The 19,296-nt window shown below is 35.8% G+C and overlaps 2 protein-coding genes and 1 pseudogene across 2 annotated transcripts; all 3 read left to right on the forward strand.

The window, feature by feature from the left end:
- Window positions 1–446: 446 nt before the first annotated feature.
- LOC131633106 (uncharacterized) lies at window positions 447–1,520 on the forward strand. Its single transcript, XM_058903820.1, has one exon. The coding sequence runs from the start codon at window positions 447–449 to the stop codon at window positions 1,518–1,520; it is 1,074 nt and encodes a 357-aa protein (XP_058759803.1).
- Window positions 1,521–6,968: 5,448 nt separating this feature from the next.
- Window positions 6,969–11,014, forward strand: LOC131633107 (subtilisin-like protease SBT4.14; annotated as a pseudogene).
- A 946-nt stretch (window positions 11,015–11,960) lies between these two features.
- On the forward strand, window positions 11,961–14,348 carry LOC131633108 (uncharacterized). The gene is made up of 11 exons (XM_058903821.1): window positions 11,961–12,101; window positions 12,186–12,477; window positions 12,563–12,653; window positions 12,735–12,862; window positions 12,952–13,045; window positions 13,126–13,264; window positions 13,345–13,502; window positions 13,583–13,703; window positions 13,787–13,957; window positions 14,038–14,097; window positions 14,196–14,348. The coding sequence occupies exons 1-11, from the start codon at window positions 11,961–11,963 to the stop codon at window positions 14,346–14,348; spliced, it is 1,548 nt and encodes a 515-aa protein (XP_058759804.1).
- Window positions 14,349–19,296: the final 4,948 nt, after the last annotated feature.

Here is a 19,296-nt window from a genome sequence, read left to right on the forward strand (position 1 = left end):
AATCAATTTCTTATCAATTAAGCAAACAAATATTTTACATATTAAAAAGAGTTTACACCATAATTGAAATATATATATATATATATATATATATATATATATATATATATATATATATATATATATATATATATATACTAAAAATGGTAAGGAATACAATTTCTTATCAATTAAGCAATTTCACATATAAAAAATAGTATATACCAAAAATGAAAAAAATTGGAAATATATTTCGTGCGTAACAAATTTTTCTGTTTCAGTTTCTTGTCATTCTCTCAATTCATATCATGGTTGCCATGACATCTAGGAAAAAGGTTAGTAGTTCTCACATTCCATATGAACTCGCTTTATGTATACTTTCTAAATTGCTTCTTAAACCCCTAAAGCGATTCACATGTGTTCAAAAATCATGGTCTCTTTTATTTTAAAACTCTCAATTCATGAACATGTTCCACACAGATTTCTTCAAATCCAAAACTAATGAGGATTCTCAAAACACCTCGCTTCTCATACATTTTACAAATTTTGTAAAGGGTAAAATACCCATCGACGAGTTATTGTCTAAGCTTTCCAGTGATAGGTTTGAGGATATGGTTATAATAGATTGGCCACCTCCTTTTAAAGAGGATCATATATATATGGAAATGCTAGGTTCTTCCAGTGTTAATGGCATTATTTGTCTCTACCAAGATTATGGCCATGAATCACCAATTGTATTATGGAACCCTGCTACCACGGAATTCAAGGTCCTTCCTCCTAGCTTTCAAGTATATAATGAGAACATTGAGTTTAACCCTCCTCCTAGTGCATTTGGTTATGATTGTGTTACAGATGACTACAAAGTGCTTCGGAATGTTTTTTTACCTGAAGACTCTCCCTATGAATTTTCTAAAGGTCCGTGGTTGTTTTTGCCTGAGAAGGATAGTCCTTTTTGGGAGCTTTTAATGAATGACGATGACATGTTTTGGTTGGAGGTAGAGTCCAAATATATTTACGCCGACCCTTTTTGGGAGATATATAGCCTAAAAAATAACAATTGGAGGAAACTCAATGACATTGATATGCCATTGGTATCGGGTTCTCGAGTAAACTCAAATGAATTGTGTCATTTTTTGGGGTTTGAAGATAAAATGTTTTCATTTGACTTTAGCAATGAGAAGTTCATTCTAACAGTTTTACCCTCAGATTCAAATTTTGAGTTTCATAATAATTGCAAACACCTCCTGATAGTAAATGAGTCAGTTGTTTTCGCTTATGATGATTGCAAAAATAATTATCATATATGGATTTTGGGTAAACTTGGTGTAAAGGAATCATGGACTAAACTCTTAAATATAGGACTTGCGAATGACCTTGGATATCCTATTGGAGCATGGAAGAACCACATATTCTTCTCCCATGGTCATAAGATAGTCCGGTATAATTTAAGTACCCAAAAATTGAAGAAATATGAAATTTACGTATGGAAAGTTATAAGTTATAAGGAAGTTCTTCGTTCTATAGAAGGAATGAAAAATTAATTGTTATTGTAGTTTTATATCAAGACATTCAACCATGTGGTTTAGGGATATGATTACCAAGTTTTGGATTTTATTACAAGATAAATGTTATCAAAATTGCTTTGTTAGTTTCCCCATTTTAATTGATTATCAAATATTGGTATTATTGTTTTTGTATACTTTGGAGTTCAAACCACTTAAACATGTTTTAATTTTCTCTTCTTCTGATTTTATCTTTACATTTTTATATGGTTCTTGAACCCTTGTCTTATTTCCCTTAATGTTTACTTTTTCTTCACCATGAATATGCATATCCAGTAAATTTAGCAACCATAAATTTAACTCGAATAATATATTCATACCGGGAAGGAAATCTGCAAATTCAAATGCTAATAATTAGTTGATTTAACATCCACATACACATTAGCTTTAAGAAAAGTATCATGGTGCACCGTGTCTACAGCCAAGCATAACAGAAAAACATATTTAATATTCATATTCAACTTATGAACATTCTAAATATGCATATCCAAACCATATTCAACCTAAACCGAAGATACATCTTCGAAAGCAACGTTTAATTTAACAATCAAAAGCAATATTAATTAATGCAAGCAATGTATAAGGAAAAACATGTTCATTATCAGAAATTACAGTTTATTTTGCTCATTTTGATGTTAAGACACAAAAAAGACTATTTTGGGGTGGAAACTTGATTGAGAATTGATGGAGGTTTTTAAGGGTTTTGATAGAAAATTTGTCTTTGATCATGAAGAAGAAAACTATGAAAGGGTGTTGTCTTATATATTTTTCCGTTGACATTTCCGAAGATACGTCTCTAGAATTGTCACCAGTTAAATAAATGTGGTTCACTTGCCACACCCTTAATGTGTGTATAAAAATAATATATAATGGTGATTTCAGAGATGCATTTCTGAATTATTTTTTGACATAAACGGAGTTTGGCTCACTTGGCTCACCTTTCATGTGAATATAGAATGCATTCAGAGAGGCATCTTCACAGTATGGAAAGACAAATTCAAGTTTTCAGTTTGTTCACTCTAACCTCATATTGGTAAACCATCCGCGTCTTAAACATTGTTATTTTATAAGACAATGAGGAAATGTATAATTAAAAATAATCAAAACATCACGTTTTAATCTCAAAAATCATGTCTCAATCTGGTTTAACTTGAAACTATGCCATGGTGAATAATAGATTAATGTATTCAAGGCAACATGAGGCTTGCATTGGAATTTGTTGTGATTGTATTTCTGTGTGTCGAATATGATCACACATACTGTATATTTATATGCAAAATATGTATACACAATAGGTAATGATATAATTTACACTTATGACTAATTGAATACAAATCAATACTAATTGATTTGTAACCGATTCTCAACACTCCCCCTCAAGCCGGATCGTATATATCGTATGATCCGAGCTTGTTACAAATATAATTCACTCGAGAACCCTTAAGAGACTTGGTAAACATATCAGCCAATTGATCTTCAGATTTGACGAACTCTGTGGTTATTTCTCCTGATAGTACTTTTTCCCTTACATAGTGACAATCTATTTCTATGTGTTTGGTCCGTTCATGGAATACCGGATTGGATGCAATGTGAAGTGCCGCTTGATTGTCGCATATGAGTCTTGTGTCCTGAAGGTCTCCCAACTTAAGTTCAGAGAGTAAATTCTTGAGCCACGCAAGTTCCTTTGATGCTGCTGCCATAGCACGATATTCAGCTTCAGCACTAGTTAGTGCAACTGTGTTTTGTTTCTTGCTCCTCCATGAGATCATATTTCCTCCAATAAGAACACAATATCCAGAAGTGGATCTCCTATCCGACGGTGATCCTGCCCAATCTCCGTCGGAATAACACGTGATTTTAGCATCACCCTTATCTTCATATAATAGGCCTCTTCCTGGTGCATTCTTTATATATCTGAGAATCCGAATAATTGCATTCCAATGAGTATCACAAGGAGCATTCAGAAATTGACTCACAATGCTCACTGCAAAAGTAATATCTGGTCTGGTGACGGTAAGATAATTGAGTCTACCCACTAGACGTCGATATCTTCCCGGGTCTTTCAACAGCCCCCCCTGACCCGGAAGTAGCTTGACGTTGGGATCCATAGGAGTATCAATTGGACGACAATCAAGCATACCAGTTTCATTGAGGATGTCTAATGCATACTTACGTTGGTTAATTGCAATGCCTGACGAGGAATGAGCAACTTCAATACCCAAGAAGTATTTGAGTGGACCCAAATCTTTTGTCTGAAAGTTGTTGAAAAGATGCGTTTTGAGCCGTTGGATACCCTCTGTATCATCTCCAGTGATAACAATGTCATCAACATAGACCACAAGAAAGATGCGTTGACCGGTAGAGGAAAGAAGAAGGAAAACCGAGTGATCTGATTCACATCTAGTCATACCAAATTGTATCAAGGCAGAGCTGAAGCGACCAAACCAAGCACGTGGAGACTGTTTCAGCCCATAAAGAGACCGACGAAGCCTACAGACAAGTCTAGAATTGCCGGGAACGGTAAAACCTGGAGGTTGGTCCATATATACTTCCTCCTCCAATTCTCCATGTAAAAAGGCATTTTTAATGTCTAATTGATGAAGCGGCCAATGATTAATAGCAGCCATTGCAAGGAAGAGACGGACTGAACTAATCTTGGCCACTGGAGAAAAAGTGTCACCATAATCAAGACCAAATATCTGTGTATATCCTTTGGCTACCAAACGAGCTTTAAAACGATCGATTTTACCATTTGGTCCAACCTTCACTGTATAAACCCATCGACATCCTACTGTAGTTTTGTCGGAAGGTAAAGTAACAATATCCCAAGTGTTATTTGAATGCAATGCAGCCATTTCTTCCATCATCGCCTGACGCCAATTGGGATCAGTCATAACTTCACCTGTAGACTTAGGAATAGACACAGAATCCAAAGCAGACACAAAAGACACATAGGAAGTAGAAAGACGGTCATAATTTAAAACACAAACATATTTAGGATTTGGAGTATGAGATCGAATACCTTTTCGTAATGCTATAGGGAGGTCAAGTTCAGGTGACGTAGCTGGAGGAACAGTTGGAGTAGGAGATGGTGCTGGTGGATTAATATCATCTCTAACTTCCGATGGACGGGGTGTCCGACGCTGGTAGACCTGCAATGGAGGTTTAATGGGTGTGGGAATGACAGAAGGGACATCTTGAGCATCTAAGTTACAAGTCTCATCGGGTGACACAGAGGCAGAGAAAAATAGGGAACCTTCAAAGAATGTAACATCAGAGGAAACAATGTACCGTTGAAGTTGAGGACAGAAACAACGATATCCTTTTTGTATACGAGAGTAGCCTAGAAAAATACATTTTAGAGGTTTGGCAGAGAGTTTGTCTTTACCTGGACTAAGATCATGAACAAAGCATGTGCAACCAAAGACGCGAAGCGGAATGTGATAGAGGTCATGTTGTGGATTCAAGATAGAGTTTGGAATTTGATCTTGAAGGACCGATGAAGGCATTCGGTTGATAAGATAACAAGCTGTGAGGATGGCATCACCCCAAAAACGAGAAGGTACATTATGGTGAAGTAAAAGAGTCCGAGCGGTTTCAACTAAATGACGATTCTTCCGTTCGGCAACACCGTTTTGTTGTGGTGTATGAGCACATGATGATTGGTGAATAATTCCCTGTGATGTTAAAAAAGATTGAAACTGGGATGACATATATTCACGAGCATTATCAGTACGTAAAATTTTAATGGAAGTGTTAAATTGATTTTTAATTTCAGCATAAAATTCTTGGAATATTTGGAAAACATCTGAACGATTTTTCATTATAAATAACCAAGTACATCGTGAGAAATCATCGATGAAAGTTACAAAATAGTAATATCCTAAGGTAGACTTCACACGACTAGGACCCCAAATATCAGAATGAACTAAAGCAAATGGTGATGCAACACTTTTATTTACTCGTTGACAGTAAGTACTACGAGTATGTTTGCCTAATTGACACGACTGACACTCAAAAGATGAAAGCTTAGAAAAACCAGGAACTAAAAGACGCATTTTATTAAGACTAGGGTGACCCAAACGTTGATGTGTAAGGTCTTGAGAAGAAATTGAACATGCCACCGGTAGAGATAGATGATATAATCCTCCAGATTCACTCCCTGCTCCAATTGTCCGTCCTGTATGTCGATCCTGAACATAAACAGAATTATTATTAAAAATGACTGAACAATCAAGAGTATGAGTAAGCTTATGAACAGATATCAGGTTAAAAGGACAACCAGGAATGTAAAGAACAGACTCTAAAGACAGGTTTGGAAGTGGGTGTGCCTGACCGAGGCCTTGAACTTTGATTTTAGAACTATCAGCCACAGTGACAGAAGGCAAAGAATCAGAATAAGACAAGTGAGATAAAAGTGATTTATTACCAGTCATATGATCAGAGGCACCAGAGTCAAGGACCCAAGGACCAAGAGAAGATGTAGATACAAAGGCTACAGGATTACCCGACTGAGCAACAGCAACAGATGATGATGGTTGATGGGCTGCTTTGAATTGGAGAAAATCATTGTAATCAGCGGCAGAAATTGTAATGTCTTTAGTGTTGTCCGGTTGAGCAACGGCAGCGACCCGTGGTTGTCGTTGTTGTTCTCTTTCCTTTGTACGACAATCAGCTTCAGTGTGACCGTAACGATTGCAATAGTTACAACGAATACCATGACGTTGCCCACCCCTTCCGCCGGTTCGTCCACCACGACCATGATAATTGGAAGCAAGAGCAGATGATTCAGTGGGAGAAGGAGTGGAGACCGGTCCAAAGGCGTGAGGTGTAGCCAAACGCAATAGTTGTTCACTAACTGCTTCATAGTTTGGAACATTGGATCCTGATAAAATCTGGTTCCGGACAGAATCAAACTCTGATGGTAGTCCGGCAAGTGCCACGATCATGAAATACTTACTTTGTTGTTCAGCATAAGTTGTTGGATCTTTGGTAAAGGGCATTAGGGTTGTGAAATTTGCCTTTAACGCGTCAAGCTTACTCAGATAGGCTTGCATATCCATATTCTCCAATTTCAAAGAGTTGAGTTTGGTGATGACGCTGTAAAGATTATGGACATCATTGGAGAACACTTTCTTAGCCTTTTCCCAAACCTCATAGCAAGTGGTAAAGGCTTGGTATTGTGCTTGAAGATTAGTTGCTATGGAAAACCATAACACAGTGCATAGAGAAGCATCTGTTTGTTTCCACTTATCGCATTTGGCGGCGGTAATATTTTCTGCTTTTGTAGTTAAGTGATCTTCATGTCCTTGACCATGAAACCACATTTTGACAGCACCAGCCCATATATTATAATTGGCTGTTCCGGTGAGTTTCTCACACGGGATAAGTGGAACCTTCGTAAAAGTGGCGGAATCGGTATCTCCCATGATTTTTGGTTGCTTGGATGCAAAAACCGAGAGCAAATCTGGAAAAAGCACAGGAAGGCGATGTCGGCGGCGAAAACTGCGACGACAGAGGCGTGTGAGGGCGCGTTGTAAGGCGGACCGCGGCGGCGATTTGTGATACCTGCCGATTGGAAGGAGACGATGCCGACAGTATGGTTACTTCGCAGGAAAAGTCGTCAGGAGCGGTGGTGCGCTCGTGTAGTGCCGTGAATGGCCGGATGTTTTGCGGAAACGAAAAAAAAATTCTCTGGAAGACAGTGGGTCAACCAGCTCTGATACCATGTTGTGATTGTATTTCTGTGTGTCGAATATGATCACACATACTGTATATTTATATGCAAAATATGTATACACAATAGGTAATGATATAATTTACACTTATGACTAATTGAATACAAATCAATACTAATTGATTTGTAACCGATTCTCAACAGAATTCAAGGAATATGAGAGTCCTAATTCAAAGGTTTCTTTAGTTTTAAGCAATATATATCTACTACACTTGAAAGTGATGTGCATGCCTTACAAACTCTAAACAAACTAGTTTAAACTTGAAACGTGCTAAACATGTTTTCTCAGAAACTTACCAACTCATACTCACTTCTTTGGCTTCCAATACTGCTGATTCTACTAAGCAATGTTTCGGTTTATGGTGTTGAACAAAAGGCAATCACTTTCTTTCATCTAATATGTTAGTTTTGTTTTTTTGTTCTTTGTTAATAACTTAGACACCATTTGTATGGTTTGCAGAACTTTTACATTGTTTTCTTAACAGCCACAGTTCAAGCCTAAAATCACATAAAAGTGAGCAATGCAGCATATGTTCAATAAAATATGACGTCGGTGTTTTAATCTTTGTTTACTTAGCAGCCATGTTGAAGCCAAAGAATCCATAGTATACAGATATACAAAGAGCTTTAATGCATTTGCTGCTAAACTCTCTGAGGATGAAGCCAACAAGTTATCTGGCATGACACCATTTTTCTATACTAGTCCTTTCATATCTCTATGAATTGAATTCTATATATTTAATCTTTTATTTATTTATTTTTATTGTGCAGCCATGAATGAAGTGGTCTCAGTATTTCCGAATCAGTACCGCAAGCTACACACAACAAGATCATGGAATTTTATTGGATTACCTTTGACAGCTAAGAGAAAACTGAAGTCAGAGAGTGACACAATTGTTGCTCTTTTGGATACAGGTTTATAATTCCTTTCAAGTTTCAACTCATTTTCATTTTTTTGTTTGTTTTATATTTCCGTGTTCTTTATGATAGTGTTATGAGAACATAAACTTCTTCGTTAATTGAGAAATGATAAACAAGATTGCTTTAGTAGCAAGGTATGTGATCATGGTTAGGTATGGTGGGACTGCTATACAATAGCATGGCCTCTAACAAACTTCTAACCGCCTTAACAAACTTCTAACGGCCTAACTAACAATTAACTACTTAGGTTGCTTGAGTAACAACTTAGTCTAACTAACTTTTTACTAGTATACAGAGCCGTCTTATGTTTCAGGAGGTACTGTGTAGGTTAGCCACGATTGAACCATGACAAAACAATTATATGCTCTATTTAACCACATTTTAACATTAACAAAGATTTTATGAGGCCTTATTTATGTACGATTTAATCGTGACAAATTTTAGGTCTTGTGTTGTAGCCCGTCTTACACGCTCTCAAAGACAGTCCTACTAATAAGGTAAAAATGTTGTATGGTGGGATAGATAGATTTTATGTAATTGTATTTCATGATGTAGGGATCACTCCTGAGTTTCAAAGCTTCAAGGATGATGGATTTGGCCCTCCACCTGCTAAATGGAAAGGAATATGTCACAAATTTGTTAATTTCTCAGGCTGCAATAAGTAACATCCCTAACCATAATTAAGCGTATATAGCATTAACGTTTATCATACAAGTGCTTATCTATAAACTATTTGTATAACAAAGATAAGTTGTGGTGAAAACTTGAAGCAAGATCATTGGAGCCAAATACTTCAAGCTCGACGGAAGGTCTGATCCGTCTGATATATTATCTCCCATAGATGTGGAAGGGCATGGAACTCATACTGCATCAACAGCTGCAGGAAATCTTGTACCAAACGCAAGTCTCTTCGGATTAGCAAAAGGAGCGGCTCGCGGGGCCGTGCCTTCAGCCAGGTTGGCAATTTACAAAGTTTGTTGGACAGAAGATGGATGTTCTGATATGGACATACTTGCAGCGTTTGAGGCTGCCATACACGACGGCGTGGATGTCATATCGGTTTCGTTAGGCGGAGGAAATGCAAATTATGTGCAGGACTGTATAGCAATCGGCGCATTTCATGCCATGAGGAAAGACATAATCACTGTCGCCTCAGCTGGAAATGGTGGTCCAACTATGGCAACTGTCGTGAATAATGCACCGTGGATTGTCACAGTAGCTGCTAGTGGCATTGATAGGGACTTCCAGAGCATTATAGAGATGGGAAGTAGAAAAAATGTTTCTGTAAGTTTTTATTCATTTTGACACATCACATACTCTACATATATAACCATAACATTAGGAATTATGCAGGGAGAAGGAGTAAGCACTTTTAGTCCAAAACAAAAGCAGTACCCTCTTGTTAATGGGATGGACGCAGCGCGAGACTCTTCAAGCAAGGAAAATGCTAAGTATCTTCCGCTTTGAATTTCAACACTACCCAATTTAGTTTCTTAAATAACAAGGAAACTTGAATACTTTGGCAGGTATTGTGATGATACCGACTCGTTAGATCCTAAAAAAGTGAAAGGAAAGATTGTTTACTGCCGATTTAGAACATGGGGCACTGATGCTTTAGTGAAAGCAATAGGAGGCATTGGTACTATAGTTGAAAATGATCAATTTCTAGATGTTCAGTGCTCCTGCTACCTTTGTGAATCAAACCACAGGTCAAATTATTACCGATTATATACAATCTACAAGGTAAAACATTCTCTTGTTTGTTCTCTAAACAAACCTCTCTTACTCGATTATCTAAAAACATAAATATCTTGTTCATCAACGATCACCTTCAGCAGTGATACATAAGAGCCATGAAGTGAAAATACCAGCTCCATTTGTCGCTTCTTTTTCATCTAGAGGCCCAAATCCAGGATCTCAGCATGTCCTCAAGGTACTACCAGTAGCTACTAGTTTTCTTCCATTTTTGTGATTATAGCTACTCGATTATCGTGTTGAATAATATTTTCTATGCAGCCTGATATAACAGCACCTGGCATTAACATCTTGGCAGCATATACACTTAAAACTTCAATTACTGGTTTAGAAGGGAACACTCTATTTTCCGAATTTACACTAATGTCCGGTACTTCCATATCATGCCCTCATGTTTCCGGAGTTGCAGCGTATGTGAAATCGTTTCACCCGGATTGGACTCCTGCTGCAATCAGATCAGCTATAATCACCACAGGTGAAAGATTAAACCTTATTTCCACAGGACTATTCGTGGTTCGGTTCAGACATTTCACATAACTAATGTTGTTATATTCTTTGTCAAGCTAAACCTATGAACCCTGGTTTAGTTAACCCAACAAAAGCTCTGAACCCTGGTTTAGTATACAACATGGATGACTTCGCTTATATTCAGTTCTTATGCCATGAAGGATACAATGGCTCGACATTATCAGTACTAACCGGCTCTCCTATAAACTGCACTTCTTTGCTTCCTGGGATTGGCCATGATGCTATCAACTATCCTAGCATGCAATTAAGTGTGAAAAGCAACACAGATAGAACAACAGGAGTTTTCAGGAGAAGAGTTACCAATGTAGGTCCTGGACCAACCATCTATAACGCAACCATTAAATCTCCGAAAGGTGTTGAAATCATAGTGAAGCCTACTAGTCTTATTTTCTCACGCACCCTGCAAAAGAAGAGCTTCAAGGTAGTGGTGAAAGCGAAATCTATGGCAAGCATGAAAATTGTATCGGGTTCGCTTATTTGGAGAAGCCCTCGTTACATTGTTAGAAGCCCTATTGTTATCTACAGTCCATAAGGTTGCATTTAGCAGTGACCAAAATCAAACTTGTTTGTATCATTTCCTGCTAACATATATATGTAACACTTCTTTCACGTAATTTTTCTGCTTAATGTTTACATTTTGTTCTTCACAATGGATTCTTTGAGAATACAGAAATAGAGTTGAAATAGAAACCAAAAATCAAAGCCATATGCAAATTTTAGAATTTCTTGTTGATGACCGAATTCAGCATAAAGTTAACATTTACCTGAGAAATAGCAAATCCACAAATCATAAAATCTACCGAAACATCAATACCTTTTGGTAAATAATTAAGGTTTTAAGAAATATTTTTGAATTTTATTTTATATATAATTTTAAATTTTTTAAAATATAAAATAATATGTTGAAATCTATTAATCTATTAACAATATATAAAAGTTAAAGTACCTGGAATTACCATGTTTACCCAAACTGATTTTAAGCTTAACTAATCTAATAATTAAGGGCGGCTTAGTCATTTTGTTAAATACTTAAACATGGTTGATTGTAATTCAAAAGTTGCTGACATGGCGTCACTACAAAATTACTGTATCATTAATTTTTCCCATATTTTTTAAATCTCCTTATTTTATTAATCCAACTTTTTCCACATTTCATGCATTGATCAGAACAAAAAGCTAATAATTAAAGATATGGCGTGTATTTATGGATGTCTGTTGGAATTGTAAACCCTAGCAGCCATATGCATCATCATGCAAGAACGCGGCACAACTTCCTACCACACTAACCTTTCAACTTTCCATGCTGCCTTATGCCCAAATCCACTATAAATACCAACACCTACATGCCATTCATTCTAAAATCGTTCTTCCAAAACTACTCAAGGTTTTATATATGTTTTCTCAGTTGTATTAACGTTTTCTTGCTGTTAGTGTGTATATTAACATCTATGTTATCAGGTAATCGTGAAAAAAAATTGATGGCGCGTCCAATCGAGTTTGTGAGGGATATCAATGACTCAAAGGACCTCTGGAAGATTTCTGTTAGGTGTAAACATCTATGGTCAGTCACAAGTGCTTCAAAGAAGGAACACCTTGAAATGATTCTCGTGGATTCTAAGGTTTGTATCCTTATTCATTTTCTGTACACTTATTTTTCATTTTTTTGAACCAGATGCTGATTCAAAATTTTTAAAATAATGCAGGGATCTATGATTCAAGCTGTTGTACCTCCATACTTGGTTACCAAGTTCAAGGAATATCTCTGTCATGGTTGTTCATACGTAATGCAGAATTTTAAAGTAGGTTCCAATGACTTCTCTTTTAAGTCCACTGATCATAAACACAAGCTGGTGTTTTGTGGTTCTACTTCCGTTAAGAAAACAGACAACCCAGAAATTCCTGTTAAGGTTCTCAATCTCCTTAGTTTGGCTGACATTGTAGTTGGAAAGTTCCAATCAAATATTTTAGTTGGTAACATTCTTCTTGGACTAATTCGTAATTTTTAACCATTGAATTTAAACGTGTGTGAGTTTTGACTTATATACCTACTTATCTTATATTGCACGTTCTTATTTTTCAGATGTTCTTGGTGGAGCTGTAGAGATTACTCAGTCCCATGTCAGTACTGATAACAGCAAGAGCAAAGTTGTTTTTTCAATTACTGATAACAGGTAAGATCCATATATTCACAATATTTTTCATGTGTATGTAATATTTTTATCGTTTTAACTGTTTCATCTTTTGTAATACAGCAAATCCATTGTTGCGTGTACGTTATGGGGTCAATATGCAATCCAATTCAATGAGTATTGGACAAAAAATAAGGATGATGGTAATATGGTTGTGCTTCTGATTAATGCTCGAATAAAGGAGGCTCAAGGTATATGCTTTTGAATTTTTGTAAATTAATGTGATGTCAATATATGTAAAAAATTTCATTATCTGATATTATTTAAAATAAATTTTCAGGAAACTTTCCTTTAAACATATCAAATGCGTGGAATGGCACAAAACTGATCATTAATGATACTAGCTTTGAACAAGTTTCCAAGCTAAAAGAAAGGTATTTGCATCATCCTTTATCTTATTAACCACTTGATAGAAAATATAAATCTAAATTGCATTATCACATTATTGATGCAGTTTTAAAGGTGATTTTCCAAAGTTGTCAGATACAAGTGTGCAAGTTACTGCATCACAAAATTCATACTACTCAGATTTCGATAAGTTTGTATGGAAAGCTGATATATTAAGTCTTGCAGAAATAGGGGGTTTGCAACAGGCAAGATATCACATACTTTAAATGTATATTATTAACTTTGTACCGCTCATCAGTAAATCTATAATGGTTTTATTTGTTAGGAAACTACATGTGTAACTGTTGCCACGCTGGATAAATTTGATGTTGGCCAATCTGGATGGTATTACGATGGATGTGTTGATTGTACAAAAAGTGTGACTCTGAGGGATGGAAAGCTTGAGTGTTATGCAAAACATATAAGTCATTCTCCCGTGCCCAGGTATTGTTAAAGATCTTGTTGTAAATTTTTTTTTGTTGTCTATATTTTATTATGGCTTATGATATTATAATATGTTGTAGGTTTAAACTGGAAATATTGGCTGTTGACGGTAAATGCAATGCAAAGTTCATTTTCTGGGACGTCGACTGTGTTAAGTTAGTAGGCAAATCCGCTGCTGAGATTATAAGTGGTCTAAAAAGGGTACATGAGCCGCCTTCATCATTCTATCTGTCCATAATTCAAAAAAATTATTCTAACATATCTTCTTTTTTTTATGAAACAAGGCTGGGGAATATGATCCGCTTGAATTCCCTTACGAGCTTGATTCAATATTGAAGCGGGAGTTGGCTATCAGAGCTGTATTCCATCCCAAAAATGGACGGCTCTCTGTGATTGGTTTCAGAGATGACCAGGAAACCCGTAATAGAGTTAAGGAAAATTTTAGAGCTGAAGAGGTAAATGTCGTTTTTTGTAATTTATATCTGGACATTTAATTACAGTGTTATATACTGATAGATTGTTATTTCTCATGCAGCCTACATCTAGGCTTCGCATAATTGAACCAACATCGCAGGACGATTTCCCAAGTGTTTCTGTAAGTTTTGCATAATTCACACTCTGATTGTAGCTAATTGTTACCGTCTGCAAATGTTGATCTTGACAAGAACGTTTTTTCCATGCGCATGATTTCAGGAACCTCTGTCTGTCTCAGCCGATTATGATCCTTCTGCCTCAAATACTAATCTTACACCTTCTAAGAGAATTTTAAGTGAAGCTGTTGAGGAAATTGAAGGTGTCCAGCTTTCGTCGACGAAGTTAATCAAAGATATCAAGAAGGAAGAATAGTTGAAGATGAGCACTTAATATGTGTTGTACCCAGTTTTTAGGATATTTTATTTTTGTTGAAGACTTTATTTTTGAGTTATTTTCTGTGATTCTAACCTTATGGGACAAATTAAGTGTTTAATTTTAAGTTATTGTATTTCTTGCTAATTTTGAATTGCAACAACTATGTTTCTGTGGTATTTTAATTATGAAATACAATTTTTTGAGTTGTCTGATAATTATTGTCTATATATAATTTGGTTTAATATGGAGAATAATTCTATAATAAACTTTTCAAGATGGATAAAAAAATAGAGAAGTATTTTTTCTATTTAAAATTTAACTAATTTCTTAAATTCTTATCAATACATTGTTTACTAGCGACGTCTAAAAATGTTCCCTTGCAACAATGACATATCTTAAACGTGGTGGATGATCAATTTGTCTCAAACGAGTGGTTTCTTCTCCACTGCAAAAAGAAACCGTCTCATTCCTATATACATTTACACTGAGATCCTTTTTTTTCCCAAAAGATTTCGGATTCATATGCATTATGCGTCTAAAGATGCGTCATGTTTCAAGATATAATGTCCGGACGATGTGCCTTCGGATCCTTTATGCTGGAAAATGCTGCATTTAAAAATAGTTACTTCATGTGAGTATTGGGTATAAATATGTTAAACATAATAAAATTGTGTGTTTTATTACCATAAATTGTTGCCTTTTTTTGCTGTTTTAGATATTTCTTTTTCCCATACTATGTTTTTTTGCAGGCAACCAAAGCATTGTATCATTATTATAGCATTTTCCTATTTCGAATTTTTATTGTAACATCTTTTGGCATCTGGTAGTTCTCTTATTGTAAAATCCATATTCATTTGATCAACAACCCTATTTGGTCCAACTCTTTCTATTTCTGGACACAACACTTCAGCAACGTCCATCTGAGTGGTTGCAAATAATTCTTCCACCCATTTGGCTAGCATATCATACAATGTGCTGATTTTCAGTGGAGGTAATTGGTTTGTACATGGTAATGTTTATTAAAAAAATTTTTTGAATACTATGTTATTTAAATAACAAATTATGAGTTTATTGCTTGCTACGACCCTTATATAATTGGGGAAGACATCTCAAAATTATCTTTCATAGAAACAATAAAGTATGACACTATAATCCTTCTAATAAATAATACAGATAGGAAACCATGTTGTATATATAAGCTAAACATGTACATAATGGTTACTTGAGTGATATGTGTTATCATGATGATGCATCTTTCAAGATTCTCAGAAACGATGGGCTTTCGTGTTCAGCACGTTCTCCAACCAGCTGTGTAATGATGAAAACCTATGTGATGCCCATTTCATTTAATTTGAGCTTCCATAATATGCGTGTGAATTCGTGATAGTAATTGTTATGGCGTGCACTTTAGTAATTATTCATTTTAGATGACTCTTTGAGTTTTATGCATTGTTTTATTCATATAGTCAAATATTGGATTTGTGTCATGGAAATATCTATATATACACAACAATACGAACCTCTATTCTCATAATCAATATTGATACATCTAGCTTAAAACAAAAAAAAAGTTGCTCTTATCATGTGTTGTTTATGTGACTGAGTGTGTTGCATATTGTAATTCAATAACGATGGATACAACTATCATTGAGAGGAAGAGGAAATTGGCACTCGCAAGAAGAAATCGGAGAGCGGTCTTGAATGAAAGAACAAAAAAAAGAAATAAAGTTGATGAGAATGGAAGTGATTTCAAGATATGTTATAGCAGTTTCAATCATCCATTACGTGACAATGTAAGGAGACCACTGTCTAATATAACTTCTTCTATCACTAATATAGGGATTCAGAATCGTCACTCACCGCTCGGTGGTACTGCAAAATCATCAGCCAAACTATTGCACAGTGGTCTGAAAGAATCTGTGTCATACAATCTTATGGAAAAACATGCCTTCGATAATATTGTTTATCAGGCAACACCTCAACCTAACATGGTAGATACTCCTTTACATCTGGCAGTTCCATATCAAATATTACTGCTGTTTCACTTACTCCTGCACAGAAATCTGCAATGGCACGTGAGAGGAGGAAGTCACTTATAAAGTTGAAAAAGTCTCGCACACGCACAATATCAACCACAAACGAAAGTTGTAACACCATAGAAACTGATTATCTTCATTCTCCGGTATGTATATCCGAATTGTTACAACATGTGTTAAACTTTTTTATTGCAGCTTAATTCTTTCCTCATCATATACGCATCATGCTATAAATTTGTTTACAGCCTATAGCATCCGTCGTTTCATCCAGCAGAAAGAAAAAAACTGATGATGTCCGAACCATCGCAGCAAATTTATTCAATGACTTTTCTAATGTTGCCAATGGGGGTATCTCTTCCTCCACAAGCAAGCATGTTGGTACAACCGACGTAGACATTGAAGATGATGATAGGTCTGATGCTGATAGATCGGACAATTCGTTTAGTGATAGTGAATGTGAGTTCATAAACAACAATCCTGACTATGATACAACATCAAGCGTCGATGATGATGAGCAGCAAAATACAAATTATAATTCGATTAATGATCATGATTCAGGTTATTACATCAATTTTAAAATGTTATATTAACATGTCACAAAGTATATCTCTCTAACAGATTTAATTGTATCCTATTACAAACTATTGATCATTCATAATGAATTTATTATATTATTATAAAAAATTTCAAGTGCCTTATTTTTTAGTTTGTTCATTTGTTATGGGCATATTATGATTTCGGTTGTATCTTTTCAGGATACTCAGATATAGGTGATCCTGCAATAGAATGTACACATTGTGGGGCACTTATGTGGTACGGAGAGAAAACTGACAAACGAAAACATAGTGCGGTCCCCAAATTCCAACAATGTTGTGGAAATGGCAAGATTTTGCTTCCTCTTTTGAAATTACCTCCTCCTTATCTCAACCATCTGTTGTTTCAAGATAATGGTGCGGATAATCAGAATTATCAGCAATATTGTATATTGTACAACATGATGTTTGCCTTTACATCTCCTGGTATGAAGTTTGACAACAGGTTCAATGCCGGTGGAGGGCCTCCTAACATAAGAGTACATGGACAGCCTTGCCATAGGATTGGGAGCATGATGCCGCTTAATGGACAGACACCAAGATTTTCTCAACTATATATTTACGACACTGAAAATGAAATACAACATAGGATCAAAGGAATGGGGTAATTATTCACCGTTGTGCAATATAATAGAATACATTAATAATATATGGTTATTATTTTAAATTATTGCTCTATAGTTTAATTCACATATTGTAATTTATTTTTCAGGAACAATCCAAATATAATTCCGCATATTGTAACTGGATTGAAGAATATGCTTGATGAGTTCAACACACATGCTAAATCTTTTAGGATGGCAGCAGACAGGCTACGACATTCCGATGTACCGGAATTGAAGCTAAGATTAATTGCAGATAGATCAAAAGATGGTAGAATTTACAATCAACCCAATGTGGCAGAAGTTGCTGCATTGATAGTAGGCGACGTTGACATTGGAGACAAAAGGGACATTATTCTTGAGAGACAAAGCGGAAAGCTAAAGAGAATAAGTGAGTTTCATCCAAGTTATCTTGCTTTACAATATCCCCTACTGTTTCCTTATGGAGAAGACGGATTTAGGCTTGGTGTTCTACACAGGGAAACAAATTCAAAAAAAAAAAGATGAATAAGCTTACCATAAGAGAATGGCTTGCGTATCGCATTAAAACAAGAGCAACTGAGGCACATACGCTCTTGAGATCACGGAGACTGTTTCAGCAATTTTTGGTTGATGGATTCAGTATGATGGAGTCCCAAAGATTGAATTATATCCGCAAGCATCAGAAGAAACTTAGAGTTTCTAAGTACTCCAATCTGACCGGTCCAGACCAAGAATCGGACACACATGGTTCAAACAAAGGTAAAAGGGCAGTTTTGCCTTCAACCTATGTTGGTAGCAGGAGATACATGGAGCAGCTTTATTTTGATGGAATGGCTATTTGTAGCCACGTTGGTTTTCCCAAACTTTTTATCACGTTTACTTGCAATCCAAATTGGCCCGAACTTAAAAGACTTACCGACAAAATAAAGCTTCGTCCTCACGATCGCCCTGATCTCATATCCCGAGTTTTTAAAATCAAGTTGGATGAGCTGTTGTCTGATTTAACAAAAAAACATGTGTTGGGGAGAGTTGTTGCATGTAAGTCGTTATACGATGCACTAATATACATGTGCCGTTTGGGTTTAATATTACTACTTTGAATAATGTTTATTCTTATTGTTTCACTATTTTATGTTATTGCAGATATATACACAATTGAGTTTCAAAAAAGAGGTTTACCACATGCACATATTCAAAAAAGTGTCCCACTCCAGACTATATAAACAACATCATTTCAGCAGAAATTCCATCAGAGGAGGATGATATGCAACTTTATCATTTGGTGAAGACACATATGATTCACGACCCATGCGGATATGCAAACACTTCATCGCCATGCATGAAAAATAATCAATGCTCAAAGTTCTTCCCAAAAAAATTTCAGGCTCGTACTGTTGTTGACCATGAAGGATATCCTTTGTACATGAGAAGAGATACTGGAAATACAGTTACGAAAAAGGACGTTGATCTTGATAACAGATTTGTAGTTCCTTATAATCCATATTTGTTGAAGAAATTTCAGGCTCACATCAACATTGAGTGGTGTAATCAGGGAACATCCGTTAAGTATTTATTCAAATATATTAACAAAGGATATGACTGAATTACCGCAACTGTAGTTGATACTACCAATGATGGATCATCTTTAAATGGACATCTTGATGAAATAAAACAATATCTTGATTGTAGATATGTCTCTCCAAGTGAAGCATGCTGGAGGATATTCTCTTTT

Source organism: Vicia villosa, unplaced genomic scaffold, assembly GCF_029867415.1.
Source record: "Vicia villosa cultivar HV-30 ecotype Madison, WI unplaced genomic scaffold, Vvil1.0 ctg.001069F_1_1, whole genome shotgun sequence".
Classification (NCBI taxonomy): Eukaryota; Viridiplantae; Streptophyta; class Magnoliopsida; order Fabales; family Fabaceae; genus Vicia; species Vicia villosa.